The following is a 27,331-nucleotide window of genomic DNA, read 5'->3' as shown; positions in this document are numbered from 1 at the left end:
CGCGAAATGCCCCCAAAATTAGAGAAACTTTTAATGAGCTATAGTACTTACCAAGAAATACTGTCCAATATAAGTTGAGCCTTGATGAAGGATACAACGACCGGCCTAAGCATAGATGGCGGCAGCCCCGTTTCTAGAAATTTTCTTTGGAGGGGGACCAAAGTGGTAGAACAATATATGGATAGGCCATCTTTTCCCCTCTATTTCAGACATTTTCTCCCATTTCGGGAAGGGGACCCCCCATCGGTATCTATGACAAAATTTCAAGAAAGTTCTTGCGCCTCCTCAGGGAAACATTTCCAATACATCTGGCTGCCCATTCGTATGCGTGTTTGTGTTCTTCACACAAATTGGCATGGCTTTTTTTTCGGAATAATATATATATATATATATGTGTGTGTGTGTGTGTGTGTGTGTGTTTGTGTATACTCCGCCTTGCTCCGGGCAACACCTTCTGGAGCAATCTTTTCCTTAGAAGGTGTTGCTCCGGGGCAGTTGTAGAGACGTCATGCTACTGCAGTGCAGGCTACTTCAATAATCAAAGCGCCGCTGAAAGGCCGCCGTAAATGAACTCACCAGGGGGATATACTGTACACACAATGAGGAAGGAGATCGTACAGGAAGCGATATATAAAAAAAGAAAGGAGAGAACTGTTCAACAGAATCGCCGAACCCCCCCCCCCCTTCACTTGTTAAATGGAGGGTGGTGGGAACTGGTCCACGAGTCTATCGTTATAATATAGGTACCTGCCACAGCCATAGTACAGAGCGTTCAAGAGGATTCATTATTCATTGATGACATTTTCTTCTCCTGTCGTAGTCGATTTACAATCAGCAAAGAAAAAAATTCGATATTTTTTGTGATGGACCTTTTCGGATGCCCTAAGCATGTGCTTTGTTTTCCTCAAAATGGTTAAATCCTGCCTGTGGCGACCCAACGGCTTTTCTTTGATCACTCCGCACAATAGCCATTGTCCAAGCGCTTTGCCTTGTTCTATCTACCCGGGAAAGCTGGTTGTCTGGAATAAACTACTATATGTTCATACAGGCCCGTAACTAGTCTGAGGCAATCGAGGCATTGCCCTGGTGCCCTGAGAAGGCACGCTACGACCCTGTGTTCATAGAAGAAAAAGGTCACGCTCAACATGGAAAGATAATCTATCAATACATAATTTTTTTAAAATTAATTTTCAATTTAAAATCTTATATAAGGATGACAGCAAGAGAGGCTTGACAAAGTACAATAAAGACCTCGTTGTAACATCAACACTTATTATCGTCATCAAGCATACATTACACCAGGGGTTCTCAACCGGTGCTCCGTGGCGACTCGAGGAAAATAATATAAATCAGTAAATTTGATAGATAAATAAATAAAAGAGGCCTACAGGTTCTCTCTGCCATAAAAATTATGTACAAAAAAGGGCTCCTTGAGTCAAACAGGGCTCCGCCATAAAAATTATATATTGGATAGGGCTCCGCGAGTCAAAAAAGGTTGAGAACCACTGCATTACACTATAAACATGCCCCTCACCACTCGGGGAACCGGGACGATTCCTCTCTATTACTTTTTTCACACAAAAAATTAAAGAGTGGCTCGTGAGCTATGGCCCACCGAAGAACCCAGCCTGAGACCCTGCTGCAGTATTGGGGATGCCTATTATCGTCCCATTTTTTTAGTGCCTGCCAGCATTAGGGAATCGGGATTACTCATTATCAAGTTATCACCCCTTATGGTAATTTTTATGTGGTTCCCTAGTGACGTTATACCGAGGACTTACTATTTATGATTTGTTGAATTCTAAATAGACAGATACATTTTGCGTCACTTATGCATTTCACTGTTCATGAAGGGGTGGCCAACCTGCTTCCTTAGGTAATTGTAGGTCCTTAAGTAATTTTTACTTTTTCAGTTGAAGAAATTATTTTTAATTTGTGAGCGATATTTTTCTTATGAATGAGTCTTGTAACCAACTTATAGCGCCCCCCCCCCCGCACCAGCTTTTTATTGAATTTTAGTTTCGTTTCTCATCTTTGAAACACCCAACCAGACGGGAAGAAAACTTTAAGGAGGCGGGGGGGGGACGCAACTATGATTTTTGCAGCTTGGGGAAAACATTATTTCGTCGTCCCCACAACTTTCAAATTCGATAATTTTATAAAGGTCCTGCCCAAGGGGCACTTGAACCTTTGAAAATCGTTTATTTATTTTTTATTTCACACATTTTTTGTAAATCAATATTATAATTAACTCGTTTTTATTTTATTCCCCCCCCTTAAGTCAAATTTTGTTGCAACGAGGCTAGAAAAATGTTTTGGTATCGGTCGTTCGGTTCTCTGTTGTGAATGGACATTTAGAATGTGCTGTTTTCCCCCAAATATTTTTCAAGAAAACATTGGCAGGATGGGGGGGGCTGAAAGTAATTGGTTTTCCCGTATATATATACGGGACTCAAGTGCGTACAAAGGAGAAGGAAGGTGCATTGCATTGCTTTTTCAGAAATTATTATTGGGCGCACTCAGTCCCCTTACAAAATTTCTTGCAGAGGCTTAAATGGCATCAGCCCCTAGGTTCCGGGGACTATCCTGTACAGAGTGTAATTTTTTTTTATCTTGGTTTCAATATTATTTACCTTCCGATTCTCACCACCACCACACATAGGCGCTGGAACCTATGGGATGAGGACATTTGAGCCCGCCCCCACAATAAATTTTGTAGGGGGGGCTGAGCCCCCCCAATAATTTCCGAAAAAACAATGCAATGCGCCTTCTCTCTCCTGCGTACTCGCCGAGTCCTGTATATACGGGACAACCAGCATCTTTCAGCCCCCAATGTTCTTTGTGTCGGTGCCTTTTCCACCACACATCTTTGGGCCTCCTTTCATGTTGGCATCATGCGCCCCCCCCCTTTCCCCTGGTCACAGTGAACAAAAGGAGAGACACATTTGAGTTTCTCCAGGCACAAACAAGAAGAGACCCCTCCCCACAGAAAGTTCTTTGAGTCAGTCGTGCCTTTGGCAGTAAAAGCACGGCCGACTAGACATTTATTGTTTAGTGGGCTATGGTAAAAGGGAGAGTGAAACTGGGGGAACTGAGCGGCAAGAAAGAAATGAGAGAGAATTATTTTGACATGAACAAGAAAGCCAAAGACCATCGGGAGTATTTAAAAGAAATAAAATTTTGAGCAGATTGTTTCCATTATCTAATTCATAATTAGGACAATTTTTGGTAAAATTTTTTTTTTGGTCATAGCAAATCAGGAAACCATTCACACAAATTTTTGGGGGGGCCGAGCCGGCTCTTCAAAAATATTGGGGGGGGGGGGGACTCGGGCCCATGGGCCGGATACAAGTTTACGCCTATGGTAAACAGGGTATGTAAAACTCGCCCCTCTTTGCGGTCACCGGCCGGACAAAAAGAAATTCGTTCGTAAAAAAGAATTGACCGGGAAAGGAGGAACCCTATTAAAACCTTGAGAATAATCAGAAACACACTGTACTGATGTGACGTTATCATTCCGAGTCTAGGTGTGGAAAACGTATCCATGCAATTTTTGGGGGGGGGGGGCCAGGTGGGTCTCGTGCCGGGCGCTGGACCAGAGGGGCGCAAATTTTATTCTCAAACCTCTCCTTCAACATTACAAGGGGGCGCCAAAATGCGCACTTGCCGCGGGTGACCAAACATCTAGTTACGGCACTGGGGGGGGGATTGAGGAAGATCTCCAAAATTAATAGGGGGGCTCGATCCTATTCGCCCAATGCAAGTTCACTCACGCTTACGACAGGTTCCAAGCACTTCCCTGTGAAAAATCGGAGTTCCCACGAAAGATCTCAGTCCAAAATCCCGGTCCAATGGAGACAGGATCATTTTGGTCGTGGAGGGAGGGAACTTGTGTAATTTTTTCACCCTCTCCGATAAAAAAATTGATCAAAACGATATTTTTCGTCTCCCCCCCCCCCAGAATTAGCAGCCCCACAAGATTTCCACCCTTGAAAACTGCATTCTTCCCTAGTTCCGGCCCTGGATACCTAAGTGTTTGAGTACTGGATACAGGGCTTGGGGGGGGGGGATTCAAGTGCCCAGAGAGGGGGGGGGGTGCAAATTTCACCCATTAACCCTCTCTCTTTAACATTACTTGAAATACTTTATTTAAAATTTCTAAGAGTGCTGCTAATGTAAATAGTTTGGGAATCCCTGATTTGTAAGGAGGAAATTTCATATTCTTAGTATTAGAATGCAATGGTACGCCGCTCAGGGGCTTTGAAATTTTCCATTCATTTCTTATTTTCTTTTTTTTTTTGTGTGTTAATTTTATTTTACTATTATGTATTTGTTTCATCAAAAGCACCGGAACCTAGGAGCGGAGGATATTTGAGCCCCCCCCCCAATAATTTTTAGAAAAACAATGCAGTGCATTCTCCGTTTCCTGCGTATACGCTTAAGCCCCGTATATACGGGACGGCCAGCAACGTTCATCGCGCTCTCCCCACCCAATGTTAATTTCTTCGTGTCAGCGCCTCTGTTGTGAAGGCTTGAAATATCAGGCCTTCGAACTTGTTAATAAGCTTAATCTTTTTTTTTTTTGTTCACTCTTTACCTCCTCCCACTTTTTTTCATTTTTTGTGTTGTCTCGTCCCTATCCCCAAGGGTCACACTCAACAAAAGAAGGAAGAGATGCTCTTGAGTTTACCGACAGTGCAAGCAAGAGAAAGGATCTCCCCACCCCAGAGTTATCTCCACAGGTGCCTTCAGGCAGCACTCTGGAAGGATGCAATTTAGGATGAATGGATGCCGGGCGATTGGGAGATAAGACTGCTATTGTCACAGAACAAGTGCGTTGAGATTCTGAAGAAAAGTAAAAAAATAAAATTTCAAGCAGATAGATTTCTACTATTTAGAGAAAGTTTTTTCTGAGCCAAGTGTGAGAAACAATATCCACTCGAATTTTTGGGGGAGCCGAGCCAGCTCTTCTAAAATGTTGGGGGGGGCTCGGGCCCATGGGCCAGATACAAGTTTACGCCTATGCTGATGTGGCTTGTCCCCTCAAACCCAATTTTGTGAAAATGAACTAAGCGGCACATTTACAGATAGCTTAAATAATCTGTGACACAATTCCAGAGCATTTAAGTGGCCCATGGCACATTTTCAGATAGCTTAAATAATCTGTGACACAATTCCAGAGCATTTAAGTGGCGCATGGCACATTTTTAGATCACTGAAGTAAGTCTGTGGCACATTTTCAGATCACTGAAGTAAGCTCGTCGCACATTTTCAGATCACTGAAGTAAGCTCGTCGCACATTTTCAGATCACTGAAGTAAGCTCGTCGCACATTCAAAGATCACTTAAGTAATCCGCAACACAGTTCCAGAACACTTGAACGATTCGTGGCACATTTAGAGATCCCTTGAGTGACATGTGGTACAATTTTAGAGCAGTTAAGCGGCCCCCATTGTGGTTCTACATGACTCAAGTTATCCGTGGAACATTCCCAGATTACTTAAGTGATCCGTGGCCATGACCCCCACAAGGGGTGATCTAACAAGGCTCCAGCCCTGGGGCCGGGGTTGATTTTCATTATTTTTTTGTTTTTTCATGCTATAAATTTATCATAAAGGGGCCCGTGAAAGTCTGGTTGGGTACCCGTAAAAGATCCCAGCCTAGGGGCCCTGCTTCAGGATGTGGGGGTCATGTCCGTGGCATAATTACAGATCACTTGAGTGATGCTTTGCACAGTTCCAGAGCACTTAAGCAGCCCGGACATATTTCCTGAGCACTTGAGGGATCCGTGAAACATTTAGAGATCGCTGAAGAGGCTCTGTAAGGAATTTACCTTTAGGGAGAATGTTAGTTCAGACGCCCACAATATATCCAAAGATTTTTTTTGTTTTTGACGGACCGAGTAAGATGCCATTAAAAATGTTTCATATTTTCATAAAGGGTGGTTGATGACTTAACCATCATCCATACCCCCCTTCCCCCTTGTCATCAAAAGTCAGCAAATCGGGAACCTCCTCCCCCATCAATGCTGATGTTATACTTGAATGACTTCTTATTTAAGGGGTCCCGGTGCATCTCAATAGTTTCGGACACGAAAAATATTTGCCTGATTTTGTATATTTGGGGGTAGGAATCGCAAGGCCGTAGTGAGGGGAAGACTTGGGGGTCTGGTCCCTTCCCGAAATGACCGAGGAAAAGGGAAAAAGATGGCCAAATCTATTGTTCTATCACTTTCATTCCCCCCCCCCCCAAACGAAATTTCTGGCTACGCCCCTGAGGAATCAGCATCCATTATTTCAAAATATACAAAAATGCTGTGAAATATCCATACAGAAAATGTTAAATACACAATTCAATAGATTAATACAAAAACTGCCGAAAATTCATCACTGAAAGCAATTTTAAACTAATGAAAGAAAATAAAATCCTGAAACTGATAAAAATTTTGGACTTGATGAATCAAAAATAATTGGAAGAAATAATTCCTGCACCAATTCAGAATTTACGGGGTGAAAAATTTTTCAGAATTTTTGAAAGAAATAATTCCAGAATTTTTGAAAGAAATAATTCCAGAATTGATGAAACTTCAGAATTAATGCAAGAAGTAATTTCAGAATTCGTGAAAGCCTCAGATAGTTTACCGTAAGTGTGGGGGACCACAAAGCAAGGTGCCCAGTGCGACCGCTCCTGTCGCCCATTCCTCAGAGCAGCTCTCACTTGCACAGCGGAAATCACTTTTCTGCATTTCTCTTTGACAGCCTCAACCGGTTGTCAGTGAATATCTGTTGTTTAAATTTGGTTGGCTGGGATTTTTGTCAGCCCGAAGCAGAGGCGCGGATTTAAGGGCGGGCGCACCCCAGGGCCATCATTTCAACTTTTTCCAGGGGGGGGGGGGGCAAAGAGCATGTACTAAAGGTACGCATATATATATATATACCATTTGTAGTTTATTTTCAAAAGCCGGGGGGCGTTGCCCCCCTGCCCCCCCTAAATGATGGGCCTGGGCCACGTAAAACCCAAACATTACACATTTTTCTAATTTAAGGGGTCCAGTATTTACTTTTGCGTCCAGGACCTCAAATGATTTTAATCCACATCTGCCCTTCCCCCCCCCCCTCAAGAAAAACTTTTCACGGGTTCTTCTGTAGTGAATTTACAGCTTGAAAAATACCCCAAAAAATTATGGTAATTGTCCCAGGCCCCAGGGCTGTTTCCATGTCGGCCTTACCCTTGTGGGGTCAAATGCTGAACTTGACCATACGGAAATCGGGCTTCGACATCTGCACGACAATTTTACGGAATTTAAGAGGTGAACTTTAAAGTTATTGGCAAAATCAGCGGATGGTTTTTCTACAGTTAATTACACAAAAGAAAGCAAAAAATATTTATCATTTAGATAAAAGCAAACTTACGTGGGGTAGAATCTAGTTCATCAATATGTCACTATGAAATCTTTGAACTTTGAAAAAAAACAAATCTTAAGCATTTTTTTGCTCTCATAGGAGCGTTTCGTTATTCCAATAGAGCAAATTTGTGATTACTACTATTTGATATAAATAGTTCAATCTTACACGAACAGCGGGGAATGGTTTGATTCTCTACAATGCAGCTGGTCATCCGACAGACACTGAGCGGAAAAAAAAATTTACACACCATAGGAAGTCCAGCCAGGGCCGCAACTACAGGGGGGGGGGCAGACGGGTTTCGTACCCCATGTGCTAGACCCGGAGGGGGAACAAATTTCATTCTGAAACATCGCCTTCAACATTACAAGGAGGCGTCAAAATGTGTGCTTGCCCCGGGTGACCAAGCATCTAGTTGTGGCTCTGAGTCCAGCATAGGAATCCGTATTGCTGTACAGCAGAAACAATTTTTCCCCCCTCATGTGTATGTGTGTGTGGTATAGGTATACTGTATATCTATTCAAGAAAACAGCCGGGGAATTTTAGCCGCACATTAATTGTATGCTATCAGCGGCTCTCTTTTCGAGTAAAAAAAGACAGCTTCAATATTGTTAATTGAATGCATGTGTTGAATGGGTCTGCAAAACAATTTTTCCTCTCCCTATAGAAATATTTGGTTCCGAGGAAAAAAAGAAGCCCCTGTGAAGTTATGTAGCTTGGTGCACTGTAGCACAGATGTTTTTTCAGTCTCCAAGGAAGGTGGGATACCGAGTTTTCTCATGGCATTATTGTCATCTAGTTGTCAACAGAGCCCTGAAGCAGTACGATATTTTCGGGGGAAAGGGACGGAGAGTATGGCAAAACATTTCCCACCCTTGCTGTGTTGTTTGAGTCTCATGAAGACGGATACTCAAAAATACGAAAAGAAAAAAAAAATAAAATTAAAAATACTAGTTTCGAGGTGGGAGGGGAGGACCAGAGACATGTTTCCCTGCCTTTGGGCCTTGCAACAAAATGAAGGATTTTCAGTGAGATAAGGGGAAGAGGGATCCTCCAAATTCTTATAATTTACAAATGAGGTTGCAAGCCTTTGTTCTGGGAGGGGTTTTCGTCTTTACCCTTGTAAATGATTTTTAGACTAAAAAATTAAAATAATATGTACCATAATAGTGAAATAAACCAATTAGTTATTCGTGGAAATGCTTGAAAAATGAAAGGGTAATGATGCGATTGATGTCACGGCGCAGTACTGGGCCGCAACCCGGCGGTGGAGAAACACTGTTTTAGACGATAACTTCATGGCGATAATTAAAACGTTGTATATCTTTTCTTTTTATTTGAAGTCATTTATGTATGTTTATTTTCCTTCACAAATTCTCCCTCACACTGCCAGAAGTCGTGGAAAATGGAAAAACAAACGTCGAATCATTTCCCTTCCTCTTTGAATCTCAATATACAGCATCTCGTTTCACTAGGATGTTTTTTTTATACTTGTTTCTATGTCTGTATTTGTTTATTTAAACTTATGTTGAGCTTTGAATTTTAATTTTGATAATAGCACTGGAATAAATGATTCTGTAGTGTATATATATATATATATATATATATATTTTTTTTTTTTTTTTTTGCGTTAAAACTTTAGATAACAAAGCTATGCCAATATTGCATTTATTATTATTTTTTGTTTTATTTTACAAGTTTTATTTTCTCAGCGACTTTTTTTTGTAATTTTTAACTACATTGATGAGACTATTGATTGATACCTTTTAACCCTTTACACGGCATAATAGCAATAAGCTTCCTTATGATTTTCAGCAGTAAATGAGTATATAAAGTAATGGGTATATAGCAGCTTTTTCAAAGTGTGCGTCGGTGTTTCTAGGGGCATCGCCAACCTTTATGTGGGTGTCGTGGCGAGCTTTCGATATTGATTTGTTTATGCTTTGAAGAAGTTCTTTTATATGAGAAAATACCTATTAAACTATCCTGAAGAGCCGCTGAAAAATCATGAATTAGGCAAGGGAGCCGTGGTTGACAAAAGTTTGTGAACCATTGGAATAGCGCAGCGGTTCTCAACCGTTCCTCCGTGGAGCCCTTGGGGCTCCTTGTGTACTCCCCAGGGGCTCCCCCGAACATTCGAGGAAAATATAAAAAAAACCAGTAAAATTAAAAAAAATAATTATAAATATTTTTAAATAGTAAAAATAAATTAGTAATTTTGATGGAAAATTAAAAATGGGCCTACGAGGCTTCGCCATAGAATTTTTTTACTAAAGAGGGTCTGCTAGTCAGGGCCGAACTTAGGCAGGTGCGAAGGGTGCGGGCGCACTGGGCCGCTAAATTTTAGGGGCCGCAAAATGAGAAAAAAATACTTTGATTACATTTCGACTTAAATGTTTTTAACAAATCAAATAGCTCAAAATTCTGTCCAAGGACTCAAAATTCAGACATCGAGCCCTCTGGCCTAGGGTTTCCACAGATAATCGGTTCTCTAGCCTGACAGCTTCCCCCATCCACAACCTTTAAGTGCCTGGAGGCACACTTGAACGCACTATTGTTCAAATTTATTGTCGAATGGCTTTCTCAAATGCTTTTTTATGACCATTGAAAAAAAAAATAGTAGTTTGATATTAATTATTGGGTGCAAATGTGATCCTGGCGTGCGCCAGGGTTCATGGTTACTGGGCAGTTGCGAAACCTCGTTTTAGAGGGCCGCAAAGCTGTTTTTGCACCGGGCCGCAAAATATTTAAGCCCGCCCCTGCTGCTAGTCAAGAAAGGTTGAGTACCGCTGGTATTGGGAAAGTGTTCCACTGAGAGAGGGATTAACTTTACAAAATGCTAATGTTAAAATAAAAAGGTGAGGTATCTTGTTGATGCCACTCAAAGGATTGAGATCCGTCTGAAATCAGTGATGAAACGTATTATCTCAAGTCTATTGCTGTGACTACCGTTGTGGAATTGAGATTCTATGATGCTCATTTTATTCTCATGCTTAATGGACATATAGGGTGTATGAGAAAGTCCCTTGGACCTGAAATGACTTACTTGCAAACAAAAAAGCTGCAGCAATGCAACTCCTCACAAGGAAAGGGTCCCATGGATATGTCTTCAAAAATTTTAATTTTTAAAAAAAAGCGCTTTCAGTGCAATATTTGAGATATGTTCATATGGTGATTGGTATGATTGGTATTGCTGAGCAATACCATTCAAATGATTGGTATTGCTTTAGCAACACGAGTAGATATGTTCCGGCGTCCCTGTTGCCATATTTCCCACTTGTATCCTGACATCAAGATAGCGCTCCTCTTTCTAATGCGCTTTAAGGGACCCCCGGAAAAAAACCGGTCCCATCTCACAAAAGAGGATTTGTAAAGGACATGTTTACACCCGCACATGCTGGGTCTGTTTGTATAGATGCATTATGACTCACTCCGGAATCGGGAGTGCTTTGCAAGTTTTCATCCATGATACAAAATTTTCAACAATCAAAAAATATAAATGAGTCAATCCAAAATTGCCAAATACTGCCTAAAACTAGACTTAAAAAGGTTGAGCTCCCAATTTGTAGCGTATTCGTCAGCTACTTCCTGTGATTTATACATCCAATAGATAAGTCTTCAGGCAAACATAAGAGAAAACATTGGCAAATTTCAGATTAAGTCATTTATTTTCACATAAGTCATAAGGTTCAGTTATATTAGTTTTTAGTTATTTCCACATTACTATTAAATCTTAACAACTATGATCTAGACATATAACAAAAGAAAAATCAATCTCGCCAGAATAAGTCGATGAAAATCTTCTAAATGGCCACAATCTCTCTGTTGAGCCAGACGAAGATCAGAAAATCAATCTATTTCACATGCAACAGTTCACGATCAAGGAATCAGCATATTGAGGACGTGGCACACAATGATATCGGAATTAACTATAGACAAAAATTAACTATAAAAGATTTGAAAATTTCATCTCAAACATATCTTTTGAAAATGTTTTTTATGAAAATGAAACCAAACAAAAATATAAACGTTTTCTAGACATATAGACATAATTACTCTCAATTCAAATCTGTGGACTAAATAATCATCAAACATTACTAAAAGAAGCAAGAACAAATGTATTACTAAAGAACTAATAGAAAAGATAAATATCAAAGAAAAATTGTATAAAAAATATAAAAAATATCTTAATATAATATCGTATGAAATAGAATACAAAAAATATGATAAAATGTTGAAAATTTCAATATGAAAAGATAAATGATTTTCTAGAGGGATATTCGTGTGAGGATATTCGCCGGATGGATTGGCCAGCCAGATCTCTAGACCTTAACCCTATAGAGCATGTCTGGGACGCTCTGGGGAGGGCAATTGCAACTCGCAACCCCCCCCCCTCCGGGAACCATTCAGGGATTGAAAACAGCGTTGCTGAACGAGTGGGACCAATTGCCACAGGAAATGATAAATTGCCTTATTTAAAGTATGAAATCACGCTGTATATCTGTAAGAGGGGACCATACCCCCTATTAATCAATCCATTAACCCATTTTTTTGTTTATTCTGCAACCGCTGTTTCATACCTTCCAACTCCAACGAGTGTTACGCACGATCATGTAATTGTATTACAATTATTGAATGGTTATTTGTTTTGTATTGTATCAATGTATGTACATATCAAATTTCATTAAAATCGGTACAGTAGTTCTAGAGATAATCGACCAAGTCTACAAATTGTCTTAATTTCTTACACCAGTGTACATTGGGAAACACTGATTTCAACTTATCTGAAATTATTTCTTTATGTAGTTCAGAGAGAGAGTGTGAATCACAATTTTCATCATTTCTTATGTAGTATTTTAGATGAAGACATTCATTGAAAAGGTCATTTTGATCTAGATCTTGGGGATATGCATTAGCAAGATGTTCACACTTTGTTTGCAGCTCTTTAGTGTCAATTTTTTTCAACTCTCCAAAGAAGCAAAATCGATTTCCAATCAATGAATAAGCTTCTGCACGTTTTATCAATTCAGAAGTTAAATAATCCAAAACTGGAAGAAATGTATCAACCTTAAATTTTTCACTTGCACTTAAACATATCTCATCTTCTGCTCCATCGTATCTCTCTTTTTTCTACTTTTAGATTTTAATTCATATTCACTAAACTTATCCTTGATTTCTTGGAGATATATTTTCAGAGACTCCAAAAGATTCATAGCAGTAAGTATATTTACATCCTTTGACCATAAAATATTACTTACTTTGTTCATTCTTTCAAGAATGTCATTCCAAAGAACTACCAGGAAAATCATATCCAGGCTCTCCATTTTCTTGCGTAGTCCTGCTGCTTCTACTCTTGCGTTCACTTCCTGTTGGGCATCTGTTGATATAGAATCAAGTGCATGGCCAATTTTCATCAAAATGTGATGACCATCTTGTGTCCGACAGATGCTTTACTACCAGAGCTTTTCCTATTGATGAAACTGGAGTATTCCACCGATCCGTCGAGACGGAAAAAAATGAATACAGGCGCTGAATGAAATCAAAAAATTTTACAGATTGCAGAGAACTCTCTACCGCTTTAACTCCAATAAAATTCAGGCTGTGCCCAGAACAAGGGACATAAATAGCAAATTCATTAAGCTCTTTGACACATGCTTGCAACCCAGTGTAGCGTCCAGACATATTTGATGCGTTATCATACGATTGGCCTCGGCAGTTTGATAGTGGAATTTCATTCTTGTCGAGAAAACTTATGACAGTTTCAGTTAAACCCTTGGCACCATGATCAAATATTGGAATGAATTTTAAAAAACTTTCCACAGAGTCCCATCGTGATCCCATCCATTGAATATATCTAACAACAAATGTTAGTTGATCAACTTGTGAAATGTCTGGAGTGGAATCCACACTTACTGAATAATGCTTAGAATCTTTTATTTCTTTAAGAATAACATTGAGAACGTGTTGTCCCATCAATTCCAAAAATTCTTCACAGATATTTGCTGATAGGTATGATGGATTTCCTTTTCCTCTATTTTCATACAGCCTCAAATACTCTTTCAGAAAAGGGTCGAATTCACTCGATAGCTCTAATACTCCTAAGTAGTTGCCATTTTTTGGTGACCCAATAATTTGATTTTCACCACGGAATGGCAAGCCCCTAGAGGAACGAAAGCAAATAACTGAAACTACATGCATTCATAGTTTCTGCCAATACTCCTGTTCGGAGTGATATTGCTCAATTAATACAGAATTTATGCATCCACTTTCTTTATGACGGGTAACAAATGCCTTCATGCATCGCTGTTTTCGTGTTCCGAGATAACTTCACTAGAATGTTTCCAGTCATTGAATTCATAAGTAGCAAAAGGGGATTCTCTGTCAGATAACAGGCGGCACACAAAACAAAACAAACGACCTTTGGATGGCGAATAGAGCATCCATTCACGTTTTATGAATTCACCATTTCGAAGTTTGCGCTCAAAAACATTTTTTGTCAAGTATCTTTCCTTTACATTTTTCTCACTACCTGCTTTTGTGTATGCTCTACGTGAATTCGAAAAGTCACTATCATAATTCTGGCACGATGTTGGTCCAACATGAATCCAATAATTTACTGTGGTAGTATCCTTGACATTCCACAATCCTGGATCAGTCTGTTGAGTAGTAACATCTTTCACCGGTATAAATGATGACACCTCTCGTGGGATTTCTTGAGCAGAGTGAATTGGTACTGAAACTATAAGATTATCTTCTTCAATTGGGGAAATGGGTGTAACAATAGATGTGGTACTGGTAGATGAAGGGGAACTCGAGAATTCAGCCAATATTTTAATTTTGGAAGTTTATTATTTTTTCTTTTTCCTCTGCTGCTTTTTTCCTTTTTGTCGTCGCACCACAAAAGTTATGTTTCATTTTCGTTGAGAGACATATTATAATAACATTTAAAAAATTAAAAAAAAACTGATTTGATTGAAAACGAAAAGTTAGAGAATCTGTTTTTTTAAAAAAATGGACTTGTGTGTAGATAGAGCAGGAGATCGAATCTCCTCAAATGAATATTAAGAACTGATAAAGGCATGCTACACACACCAGGGAATATTTTCAGTATTTCTGAGGAAAAAAAAAGCCCTATTATATGAACTAAGAGTATGGGGGGGGGGTGTGGCTGTTTTGCTTTCCAGAAATTTCGCGGTACATCGAGCAAAGAAAGATGAAATAGAGAAAGCACCACAGAGATACGAGATACTTAAAATTCTCACACCTTAAAAAGGAGCTGCATAATCCTTTTACATCTCCCGAAAACAAAAATCCATGAATACAATCAATATTGTTCTTCAGGGGAAGCAAGAGGACAAAAATAGATTTTAAAAAATATGACGTGGCAAGGGACAGACGTCTCATGGGGACAAGACATTCTTGGTTTAGTCTTAGGTTAATGCTGATAGAGAAGGGACCATTGCATGCGCCAAGAACAATGTTCTCGCTATTATAAATAGGCTGGATAAACCTGATACTGCGCATTCAACCTCCTAACCTCCAAGCAGTTTGATCTTCTCACTCCTCTCAGTGCGGATGTTGGCTGAATAACCTTTACTAACAACTGGATGTTGTGTTAATACTAATGTCGTAAAAAAGTGATCTACTAAGCTAGGCTACTCCGGCTGGTCCATGTAGTTGGTTCAAATGTAATCTTCTAGTCATTAATAGTCAATTTTTGTGCGTTCTAGTTGGAGGAAATGTGATTCCTAGAAAGGGTCGGGTGAACCCTACAATGATACAACCTGCAGTTATGTACAACTAGGTCTTCAATGTAGTACCGATGGTTGGTAGCATGTTTCGCCAACTGGTGTGATTCAGTGAGGTCTACAAGGGATGCAACTTCATAATGATACTATGACTCCTACAGGCTCCTGAGGTGAAACAATAAATGTTTTGATCTGGAACTTGCCTATTTCACTTATTGCCTGTTGTATTGTTGGATCATTGAATCACGGGAATGTTGCTTAACAATACGCTACATGATCTTGTTAAACTTCATCTTTTTTGAAACTTTAAAGGAATAAAAGCTGGAGTACCAAATGAACTTCTGATCGTTGTTTTTTCTTCAACTCAGTCGACACGCTCTGCTTGTAACACAATAAGCTTTTAAAGCACAGATATTTCACCAAATACCTAACAAGCAATTGACCAAACCAAATATTCACAAAAAGGCTGAATAGGCCAGATACTGATTATTCCTTTATTAGGGTTGTCATGTTTTTGACTGTATTAAACTGTTGTATTAAAAACCTTCAGAAATTTAATTTTTTCAGTGTATTAAAATTCTTATTGAAAATATATTGATTGCATTTAATAATTGAAATTAAGGCATTGTACAAGTATTAAATACTGAATATGATTGTTAAATAGTTGTATACTTTCTACAGAATTGTTTTTAGCAATATATTTTTGACATAGTTTAGATACATTTGACATCCATATTTTTTATGGGCATTTTTTTTCAGCCACTTCGTTGGACATTTCACCTGTTGTGACCTTAGTGTCCTTTATCTCCGGCATACAAATACAATGTCCATTTTCATCAATATTGGGATGCTATTAATTTTCAGTACTTTTGTTACATTATAAATAAGTATAGGACATTAAGTCCTATTTCAATAAATAACAGATATTCACTTTTATAAAAGAAGCAATCTCCATAGAAAGACATTTAAAAAAATCTTCAAGCTGCTCTCCTGTAAAATTTCTTTTTTGTTACAGGGTGCTCTTTGCCTCTGGAATACAGATGCTAAACATGAATTAAGATACAAATCAAATAAAAACTTTAAAGAACCATTTGAAATGTTAGTTTTCTGTACAAGGATCCTAGAATGGCTGTAATTTTGCTACTGTTTTTACATGTAACTTAGATCAGTTGCTAGATATAGCTAATTTTGTACCATTTTGTGGCAATTCAAAGTTTATTTCATACAACGATACAACCTATTCATTTTCATCAGAAATAGTCATATTTAAGTGATATATATATAAATTTTATTATAAATTTTGTTCAATAAAGCAGTATCTCCAAATTAAATAAATGGTTGAATGAAATTAAATCATATTATCTATTTTAGAATTTGATTCTGGCATTAATTATTTTCTTTATTACAGGGCTATTCAATTTGAGAGGAAGTGATTTGGAATACATACCTGTGTTTTTTGCTTTTGGTGTGGTTACTATGGAAACTGTTTAGTGAGTTGAAATTTCCTAATCAATTTTTTTTTCTAAGATAGTTCAACAATTCACTTCATTGCAGCCATTTTACTTATTGACTAATGTGAAAAAAACAACTTGTAGCACTTTCTGTAATTTTTGGTGATAAGACATACCAAGAAAAATGACTGGAGGATAAAGTTTTCGTGTGGAAATGCTGTGTATGTAAAAATGTTTCTACATAATGCAGCTCTGTATACACAAGCACATAATTTTTATTTATGAATTTTTGATTGGAAAAATACTTATATTTATAAAAAATTAATTGTTGTCTCAACATCATTCTCCCGCTTTTGCAAGGCTTAGTTTGTACTGGCCTAGATTATGACATAAGGTTTTGGAGACACTATCTTCAGAAAAAAATAGACTTGGCTGAAAGAGTGTGAAGAAGAACCACTAAAGCACTAACAGATATGAATAGAACTAATAGAGATGTGAATTATTAGTATAGTAGACTCTCGCTGATCTGGCACATATCACACCGGGATGTGCTGTGTTACAGAAATCGCCAAATTACTGCAAGGTCATTGAAAAAGCCCATTTAAATAACAAACTTCTGCTCATAAACATGTGTGCACTGATGTTTTCCTCTTCTATGCTCGAAGAAAACTGGCTTAAAAATGCAAGGCTACTGCAGAGTTTATTGAGAGCCTGTCTCTATACGTAGTATGAGAAACTTTATTTGAAGACAAAGAATATGGGTTCCTGATGCAAAAATTTTCATAAATCGGGTGTACAATGCAGGAAATTTTTTATGAATTTCCTTGATTTTATTGTCTCGTTTGAAAATTATAAGAGGTAAGTAAGGAAGTTAAATTATCCGGCATTATCCTGTTGAAAAATTGCTCCACGGTGATGTGTCATGAAAGGTAATGCAAATAGCCACAGAATGTCACCAACATATTTTTGAGCTGTTAAGTTGTATGCTAAATGACTAGTAGATACCTGCTGTCATAAGACATATTACCACACACGATCACACCAGGGGTAATGGCTATGAGCCACTGTGAAACATATCTAGACCACTGAATTCAGCACTTCCACACACCAATTCGATGTTCATGTACTACAAGACTGGAGTTAGATTCATGGCTGAACACTATGAGATGCCAGTCTGCTGGCAGCCGTGGTGATTGGCTATGATACCACTCCAGATGACTGTCAATGTTGTAGACCACTCTGAGCAGGGCCGGTTATGGGCATCTTTTTCTCAGCCACCTTGTTGGGCATTTTGTCTGTTGTGGCCTTGTGGACAGCAGGTGATTTGTTGTTGGAATATAAGAAAAAATATTTACATATTTACCTTACAGTTTTGAACCATACAATTTCAACATTTTTTAATTATGTCGCTATCACCGTACATACGTATTTTATTTACTCACGTGCTTGTAAACTCTCTAAGTCACTCTTTTGGTCACTCACTAACCTGGTCATTTGCTGTCTCCGTAGCAGAGATGGATTTATTGAGGTTTATAAAAATTTCACCGCCCTTCTCCCATTTTGCTAATTTTCTTAGCCACTCACTCCTCAAATTTGCAGACCTTTTGAACTTCCACCCCGGGGATGAACTATCTCTGCTGTCCTTAGCCGAAAAAAAGTAGTTGAGCGCCGATTTGTCCTTAGCTGGTCAGTAGTTCGACTTTCGATACTATCTCCAAGCTAAGGAGTTTTTTTAATAGTTACTTAGGACGCAGCTAAGGACTGCCTAGCAAGAATTGTTAAGCAGTAGTTCACTGCGGCCATCTTCGTTGGGAAGAAATTTTGCCACTAGCTGGGAGCTCGCGCTATTGTATTTAGCGATAAAATACAATTTTTTTAAATGAATTGGACAATTTTATTCAAGAAAAATGACCGATATAACATTGTTTATATGTTTGGTATCTTCAAAGTTGAAGTACTTCATCGTTATATCCTCCAAAACCTACTGCTGTGATATACATGTATGTTGACATCAGCAAATGAAGCTGCGACGAAGTGCTAGCACATTTATACTAAGGTAAGAATTATTTTTTTGCTATCGAACTATATAGGAAGAGTTTTTAAAGATATTCTTAATTTTTTTTGCCCTCTGAATGTGTTGTTTAAAAATATAAATAGCCATAATGTCTCTCAATTGATAGGCAGCGATTCCCACTTGGTGATGCTGAAAAATATCAAATAGCTCATGTCTATTTTGGATTGTATTGGACATGTTTACATGGCAAGTGAAATATATAAATCTAATCAAACTATAATATCAGATTAAAGTTTCCCATTCTATGTGTTGTGCTGTATTTAATTTTAATGAAAATTTGTGTCTAAATTGAGCATGTGTGTGTAAATAAATAATTTTGAATATTATTGAGATGATTAAAATTTGTGCTTGGATGACTATGCTATATAATCAGTTATAAATAAGGAAATCACAAATTTGTGTTTTAGATTAATCCCCCCCTTTAATGCATAAAGTAACTTGTAAGCTACAGCTACAATTTATTGATAATAAAATATTGCACCTAATTGACAAAACGTTGAATTATTTTTTTGTGTGTGATAAGTAATGTTAAAATTTAAATAAAGCGTGGTAAATTTGTAGTAATGTTAAACATTAATTTTTCTGAAACTCAATGCACTGAAGGTTTAAAATCTTGATTTGATTATCAATCTTGAACTGTTCAATCATCTGTGAACAATATTGTAAGACTTCATGAAAGTTTAATTTTCAGAAAAAAAAAGTCATGCAACTTCTTAAGTAACTATATTCTGTTACTCGCTCTAAGATGAAACATATTTATTAAGGAATTATTATGTTATATTGAGATAAAAAAAATTAAATTTGTACAAAGACTAGAAACCATACTTAGAATAAGACAACTATAAGTATTCTTTATAGGCATTGTATAATACTTTGTCATGAATATATATTGTTTATAATTATTGTGATTGTGTTTTTAATTGGGTTGCTGTATTTTTGAAATATAATAATATCCATATTTGTTATGGGCATCTTTTTTTCAGCCACCTTGTTGGGCATTTTGCCTGTTGTGATGGTGTATTTGTAAAACAAAGTTGGAATTTTTTCACAGTTGCTAATGTTGAAGTATATGTAGCATCATCATAAGAGAAGCACATTACTGTTGGAAACTTATTACTACTTCAGTATTTGGTGTTATGTTCAAATACTATTTTTTTTGCAAAAATTTGTGTTTGATTTTATGTGCATGGGCAAACACAGATGCCTTTCAGAATTTTTCTTGAAAACTTCTGATTGTACAAAACCTTTGATTGTACAAAAATTTATCTTTTCCATGTCAAATAATTTACAAGTTTAAAATAGAACACAGAGACTTTGTGAAATTTAAACTTTTTTAACAAGCACTGATTTTTTGATCATGCTGTGAGTAAACAGCTGATGCCTTTGTATAGTAAGGTTTTTCTAAATCTCAAAAAATTTTGTTTTCTAGGAACTTGGCTGTGGCTAGCTGCAAAGTTATGTGAAGGTTTTCATGGAACAAATGAAGGGTTCTGAAATATGCTTCCGAAGCAAACAAAGGTAATTTTAATTCTATGTATTTGCCTTTAAGCAACAGTTTCCATTATTATTTTCATGGGAAAAAAATTTCTGTGCATGATTCAATGACACAAATTTAAACATTATATCGCCTTATTTTCACTAATTTCATTTGTATCAACAACGCCATTAGAACAAATATATAAATGAGAGGGAGGACATTAAAAAAACAACCTTGAACATTTTTTCCAACTGAAAAACAATGGTATTAATTCTTTGAAAAAATTATAACTATATCCTTTAATGAGCATATTTTGTGAATGGGAATATTAAAACAATCAATATTACTTTATAACAAATAATATCACACTTTTAAACTACAGCGACACCATACGACACTGCAAAATTTCTATGTTTAATTAAATGGGGGCCCACAAGAGATTACTAAGGATGTGTTTTAGAGCGAAGCTACAATTAGAGTGAAAATAACAAGTAAGCTGTCTGCCAATAAGGTTTTTCTCTTCATCTGTCTGTGGTCAAACCTTTAGGGTAGAAACAGGGCTCGAAAAATTTAAAAACATCCATGGTGCCAGCCAAGTATGTTTTTAAGACGAATAGTCCAAGGTAAAAAAAATTTATTAGAGTTTTTCAGCTCTTAATAACCATCCTCATGTTAGAAGATGCACAGATATAAATTGCAAAAATTTTATGATCATGCATAGAAAATTTTAGTTGCCAATATACATTTTTTTTTCCGCCATGGCGACTCGGTGCCTGGGATTTGTCAAGCCGTAGGTAAACACATCTAGACATGAACATGTACATCTGTGTGCAATACCTAGCCTCCCTTACAAAACACAGTTGATACATCTTGGTTCCTACTGTGATAAAATGGTGGCGAGTTGCCCCAATGTCGACAAAGTGCTATTGTACACTGTGTCCAGAAAGCTCACAAAACATATCAACATACGTGAATGAATGATCGAGTGAGTAAGTGAATGGATTTTGCACACGCTGTCACACACTCAATCACCAGGTCATGCAATTTGTCACTCATTCTGTCATGCACTGGATCACTCAGTCTACCACTAGGTTGCTAATTCACCAACACTAACCACTCTGTCGTTCACTCACTAACTACTGTATCATTTACTGACTCATTCACTCAGTCATTTTTTGCTCACTTACTCATGTCAAACTGTTTTCTGATGATTAATTTTCCATGAGCCATTGTGTAAGTCTAATTATACAACTAATGACTGTCTCAACTAAAATAAAATGTACAGCATACTTAAAGATTGATAAGCATAATAAAAAAAATTCTCTCTCTTTCTAATTTCAGATAAATCAACATTTGAAGATGTGGATGAAAGTTAATGAATCATAGAAAATTTATTCACTTCTTGAAATGCTGTGATTTAAGAAAAGTGCAACAACTAAATTGTGATTACGATAGCTCTCTATGACCATATGTGTGAAATAAAATGTTTTTGTATGACAAATTATGTGTTAAGGTTTTGTCATTTAATTCATGTTTCTACATTAATAATCAACTTGCGTATATGGTCAAATCAAAGTTATCAGGTGAAGTTATTTGTTGGAAGCTAAGTATGAAACAGATAGATTTGTAAAACATCTTTAATATACACGTATATAATTTTTTAAAATATTGAAGTATTTGCTTGCACCAACAGGTAATTGCTCATTTATAGAATTATTAATATTTTTAATTAAAAATTATAAATTTAAAATTTAGTTGCTCCAAAAATAATTTATAGTTCATTGTTTCAATGAAATTATTTGCAGCAGAGAGGGAGGGGGCTCAACCAAGTGCTGGCCACGTTAATTTAAAATCTTATATTTTGTTGTGAAAATTCTGGTTTTTTTTTCAAATTTCAGTTTCATCAATACGAGACCCACTTCTATGCAGCTGGGGCCCTAAATACTTGTTTCTTCAATTATCCAAAAGCATGGGTTATTATATACTGAATTTTAATGTAAAAAAACATCTTCAAAAGTGAAAAATGCTGCGTTCTCATACGTTTACAAGATAAGTAAACAAGCCAGCAATATTGGTACAAAAAAAAATTGCAAAGCATGGGCGACAAAAATATATGGCGAGAAAAAAATTCCTCGGAAAAAGTGTTAGCTTACAATCAGTTGTAAACATGAAATCGCTGCCACCACCAGTGAGGAAAAAACGATTGTTAAATAATTAGTAGTAGTTGTAGTGTTCAAACGGTATCCCGATAGGTTGGAGATCCTCTACTCTTGAAACCAAAAATTTTCTCCTCTAACTATTATTTCATGTCATGTGGTCTTAAGGACTGGTACTTCACGGTTCCTCGTAGTTCCTCTCAACTACCGGTGGTTGAAGCGGTCCTTAACTTCAGTCCTCCAACCAGTAGTTCATTTGGACTAGTAGGTTACTAAGGACTGCAGAGATAGTTTACCCCCTGGGCTATAGTTCAATTAGTCCTCTTGTAAATGGATCATTGTCTTCAGTAGCAAGGCATGCGTATGGTTAAAACCTGAGTGTTACAAAAACAAATTGAGGAGAAAACTGAAAAAATTTGAACAAAAAAAAAAAAAAGCAGATAGAATTGAATATTTCTGGAACTATTAGAGATGAATTATTAGTATAGTAGACTCTCGCTGATCTGGTACATATCACACCGGGGTGTGCTGGGTTACAGAAATCGCCAAATTATTGCAAGGTCATTGAAAAAGCCCATTTAAATAACAAACTTCTGCTCATAAACATGTGTGCACTGATATGTTTTCCTCTTCTATGCTAAAAAAAACCGGCATAAAAACGCTGGATTACTGCAGGGTTTATTGAGAGCCAGTCTCTATACGTAGTAGTATGGGCATGGCCCCCACATGCTAGTGCCGGGCTCCAAGGCTAGGATTTTTCGCGGCCCCCGCCTACCCCCCCCCCTTTCAAAAAAAAAATTTTGTCACCTCCCTTGAGAAAAGATTATGGTGTATTTTTTCAGTAAAAAACAAAGAAACCCCTTTCGGGAAGAAAAAAAATGTTGAATGCCCCCCCCCCATGAGAAAATACTGCGTACGATACAGCATTTGTATATACAGCAAAACATCGCTACAACGATAATCGATAATAAATACATCTACAATGATATTTTTTTCAAATCTTGTTTGGAATTGCCTGGCTTAATGTTAAACTCTCTCTCGGTACAACGACATCATCTACTATGATAAACTTCTCTATAACACAATATTTTTTTATATTTCATTCAAAATTGTTTTGAATTTAATTTTAACTTCGCCACTTGTTCCCATTCTTCTGAAGACGTCTGATAACATTAATATTTTGCACTAAATGATCACCGAAAGCTAAAGTTATTTGTATTGCTGTGCACTCTGTGTACGACACTGAAGCGTTATGCGGTAAGCTTCTTTACAGGGACAATACACATCCAAGTGAATTTTATAAACTAATCAATTACAATTTTTTGTAACGAATAAATACATAAAAGCACATTTTCCAACGATATTAACAATGCCGATATAGAAAAAATGACAATAGCATAAATTTGATCCATGTGAGGATAATGTTACCTCTTTATTTCCTCTACCTCAATATTTTTTTTTTTGATTCATGGAATATTGTTATATCGAGGTTTCCCTGTATATTTAATTTATAACTAAATAAAATATAATTGTGTGTGTGTAATAAATATTAATACATTTCGAGATATGATTATGTGATTTGTATATAATTTTATGTAATACAATAGAGCTCCCCTATGGGCCTGTTAAGAAAACAAATTGGTTAGGCGATATGGTTTCCCCATATAAACTTGTAATTGCCATAGGTGTACGCAGAATTTTCACGAGGGTGGGGGATTACGTTCTTTTCTCCTGCAAAATACCCCTATAATCTCGGCTCGGCTCTGGGGAGGGGTTAGAACCCTAAACCCCCTTTGCATACGCCAATGATGATCGTGATTCATGGTCGGCAGGACCGCAACTGCGGGGGAGGAGACAAGCAGTTATCTTGCCCAGGACCAGAAGTGTGTGCAAAATTCACCTTTTATAGCCTCTTCTTCAAAATTACAGGAGGAGGATGTCAAAATATGTGCTTACCTCAGCTGATCAAGCATTTAGTTGTGGCCCTGATGGCTAGTGTTCAATGCCAAAGTCTCTCGATAATACCTCTATTATGGTATTTTTCTTCGTCCGCAGAATATCATTATATCGAGATTTCACTGCAGTTTTATCATGCATAACACTAGCTATAATACCCACGCTGCCCGTGTTTTCTTCATTTATTGGGAGGATTGGAAAAGTTTGACAAACCATTACAAAGGAATAAATATATAATACTGGCAGGATTAAAAAGAAGTGACAAACCATTGTAAAGGCATATGCACGTGTAAAACGCATTACTAGGAAACCATGGTAATCAAAGTAAACATTCCGAAAGTGATTGTTGAGGCCCAGAAACCATTGTTGCCCGATGGTTTTTCGTCCATTTCAGGCATCAACCTTTCTCTGACTAACTTTTAAAGTAGCCTATCGTTCAATCCGGGCCCTGTTTGGTATATATCCAAACATTGGCGACGATAGATCTAAAATTGTGGATTTGTATAGAGAACATACTCACAGACAGAAAACCAATTATATATATATATATAGATATATATGCACACACATAGTATCAAATTTATTTATTGTTAGTTTCTCTCAGATAAGATATCCACCACATCTCTATAGTTTAGTTGTTCACCAAGCAAGTATACTCATACTACACCAAATGAAACTACTGTAGAGTCTCTACATGACAAACCAGTTTGAAACGTGTTTTACACAAAACAAAATTTCTATCCAAACTTTCAACTTCAATTTAGAACATCAAAGATTATTCCTATAACGCACGGGTTCTCAAACTGTGCGCCTCCAACCTTTGTCAGGGTGTGAGGTTTTCGAAAATATTCTTTGTTAAACAGTCTTGAGAGCCGGTAGAGCTCGCAGATAAGCATTGAATAGGGGGAAAAGAGCGCCTCAGGTGGAAAAAGTTTGAGACTCCCTGCTGTAATGTGAAGTTATTCCATGCAATGATTTTTTTGATAAAACGAAGTGATTCCGTTATGCCAGACGATTCACTACAGGCGTCCAAAAAGAATAAATGAATTTAGTGAATTAAAGAGTTAATCAAAGTAATAATACTGAAAACTATTTTCATTGGCCTTGGTTGAAGCACCGGCCTGAAAAATTGAACTGAAATAATTTAAATATTTATGTTCACTTCATCTATTTAACTGAGCAACTTGACAATTCTGTTACAGTCGTTTATACGGTGCTCAAGAGGCTGAGTCAAAACGTTTTATGTGTAAGTCGAAGTGAATACATAACTGAGCTTTTTTAAAAAATTATCCCCCTTCCATACATATAAAATGTTATAAAATTTTATGTGTTTAATTGCATTCCAATTCTTTTTTAAAAAAATATCATTTCATACTTGAGAGGAAATTAAATCACTTTTCAAATCCTTTAAAAAAATAAAATTTAGCACAACATTACCTTTTTGGGGCACGAAATTGAGTACAAAATTGCAACAAAATCTTCTCAACTTGAGAAAATTTCCCCATTTTGAACTTTTTTTTTTTGGCAGTAGATGATTTTCAATCAGGAGCTTGCTCTTTGTTTTTTTTTCCTCTGCTTTATAATCGTTTCAAAAAGTTGAAACGAAGATATTCAACTGGTTTGCAAGATGAACTTTTGTTATCAATTTAAAATTCTTGTTGAATTCTTCCAAAATTTACAGTTTTTTTAGATAGAGCGTTTTTTGCTTTTCCGACATTGCGAATGGCGGATTTCACACAGTCAGCAAGCAGTGCCGTCTGAACGCATGGCCCCACCCAAGCACGGCCCGGGGGCCTCAAGAGAAGAGGGGCCTCACAAAAATGGGAACTAATTGAAATTTTCGAGAATTCTCCAGGTTGGGCCTCAGAAAAATCAATTGGCCCGAGGGCCCATGATGCTCTTAAGACGGCCCGGTCAGCAAGCATCGAAAGGGAGTTCTACAGGAAATGATCGAAAGAACTTACTGTGCATGTGTACTGTATCTGTCTTTTTCGGCAGACCTGCACCCCCCCCCCCCCAAATACTTACAGTAGACTTTCTCACCCTCTCGGGATAACATTGAAAACATAGGGAGAGAAAAAATTCTGAAAGGTCATATGGCCGTCAAAACAATTGAAACCCATTTTTTCGTGACTCTCCACATCTGCGTATTCTCAGAAAGAGGCAATAAACAAATCACCTAATTGTCCACTCTAAATGGTCATCAGCCATCTCACTGGCAATTTTCGTATACGTCAGCAATCCCCTAAAATTTATGTCTTTTGCGGTGACAATATGCAAGAACTGTTGCAGCAACGCTTTTTCACTGCATACAAAAATTTTGTGTGCATTTGATGGATATAAATTACAGGCGGTTTTTTTTCAAAAGTTTCCGAGTTTGAGTCGAAGTGAAAACGTCGAATAATTGAGGTTTTACATTAAATAAATGAATGAAATATTTTAACATTAAAATTTTTTTGTTGTATTGTTGTTTAAAATATATTGTTACCAATTGCTACCAAAGTTAAACATCGTATAAACATGAAAGTCGTATAACTAAGTGAGGTATGAATGAGGTTACTCTGTAATTTGTAGATATGCCCTATTAAAAATAATCGTGTTTAAACTTTATGAAACACAATTCAACAAACATCGCAACTGGCCTCGAGGCAGGGCCAAACTCTTCGGACATAGATTTATTATAGTTAACTCTTGATGCTCAAAATAAAAATTTAACAAAAATTCACATTTTTAGCTTTGTTTACCGTTCTTTTGGGCTAGAACCGTAGGATTCATCCACGTGGGAAAGAAATTAATCCTTTATGTACGCAAACTCGTTCAATGATTTTACTAAAAGATTTCGAACAACTGTATTTTTGCAGATGCGAACCGCAAATATTTTTCTGTTCAACCGATCCAACACTGTCGTCTGTGAATAGAAGTTTTGAGGGGAGATGTGTCCTCAAGACAGTACAGCCAATAAAAAAGCCTGATGCGGAATGTAGCCTTTTTTTCAGAAGCAAGGAAAAAACCCCCTGATTTGTTTGGACTGGGAGAGGGAGGGGATTATTAGAAGGGCTGTGAGCGA

At 37.2% G+C, this 27,331-nt stretch overlaps 1 protein-coding gene across 4 annotated transcripts in view; it reads left to right on the top strand.

The window, feature by feature from the left end:
* The window catches only part of LOC149084792 (xaa-Pro aminopeptidase 1-like), a 537,471-nt gene that overhangs the window by 238,598 nt on the left and 271,542 nt on the right, over positions 1 to 27,331 (top strand). For all 4 annotated transcript variants that reach the window (XM_089232535.1, XM_089232536.1, XM_089232537.1 and 1 more), the window contains one exon: positions 16,559 to 16,640. In XM_089232535.1, the coding sequence (XP_089088661.1) occupies positions 16,559 to 16,640 (82 nt within the window). The remainder of the gene's footprint in view (positions 1 to 16,558; positions 16,641 to 27,331) is intronic.

Source organism: Pholcus phalangioides, unplaced genomic scaffold, assembly GCF_987345545.1.
Source record: "Pholcus phalangioides strain wild (caught in Gottingen) unplaced genomic scaffold, Ppha-v1.0 ptg000007l_1, whole genome shotgun sequence".
Lineage (NCBI taxonomy): Eukaryota > Metazoa > Arthropoda > Arachnida > Araneae > Pholcidae > Pholcus > Pholcus phalangioides.
Note: the sequence above shows the minus strand (reverse complement) of the source record. Positions and strands in the feature narration are given on the sequence as shown.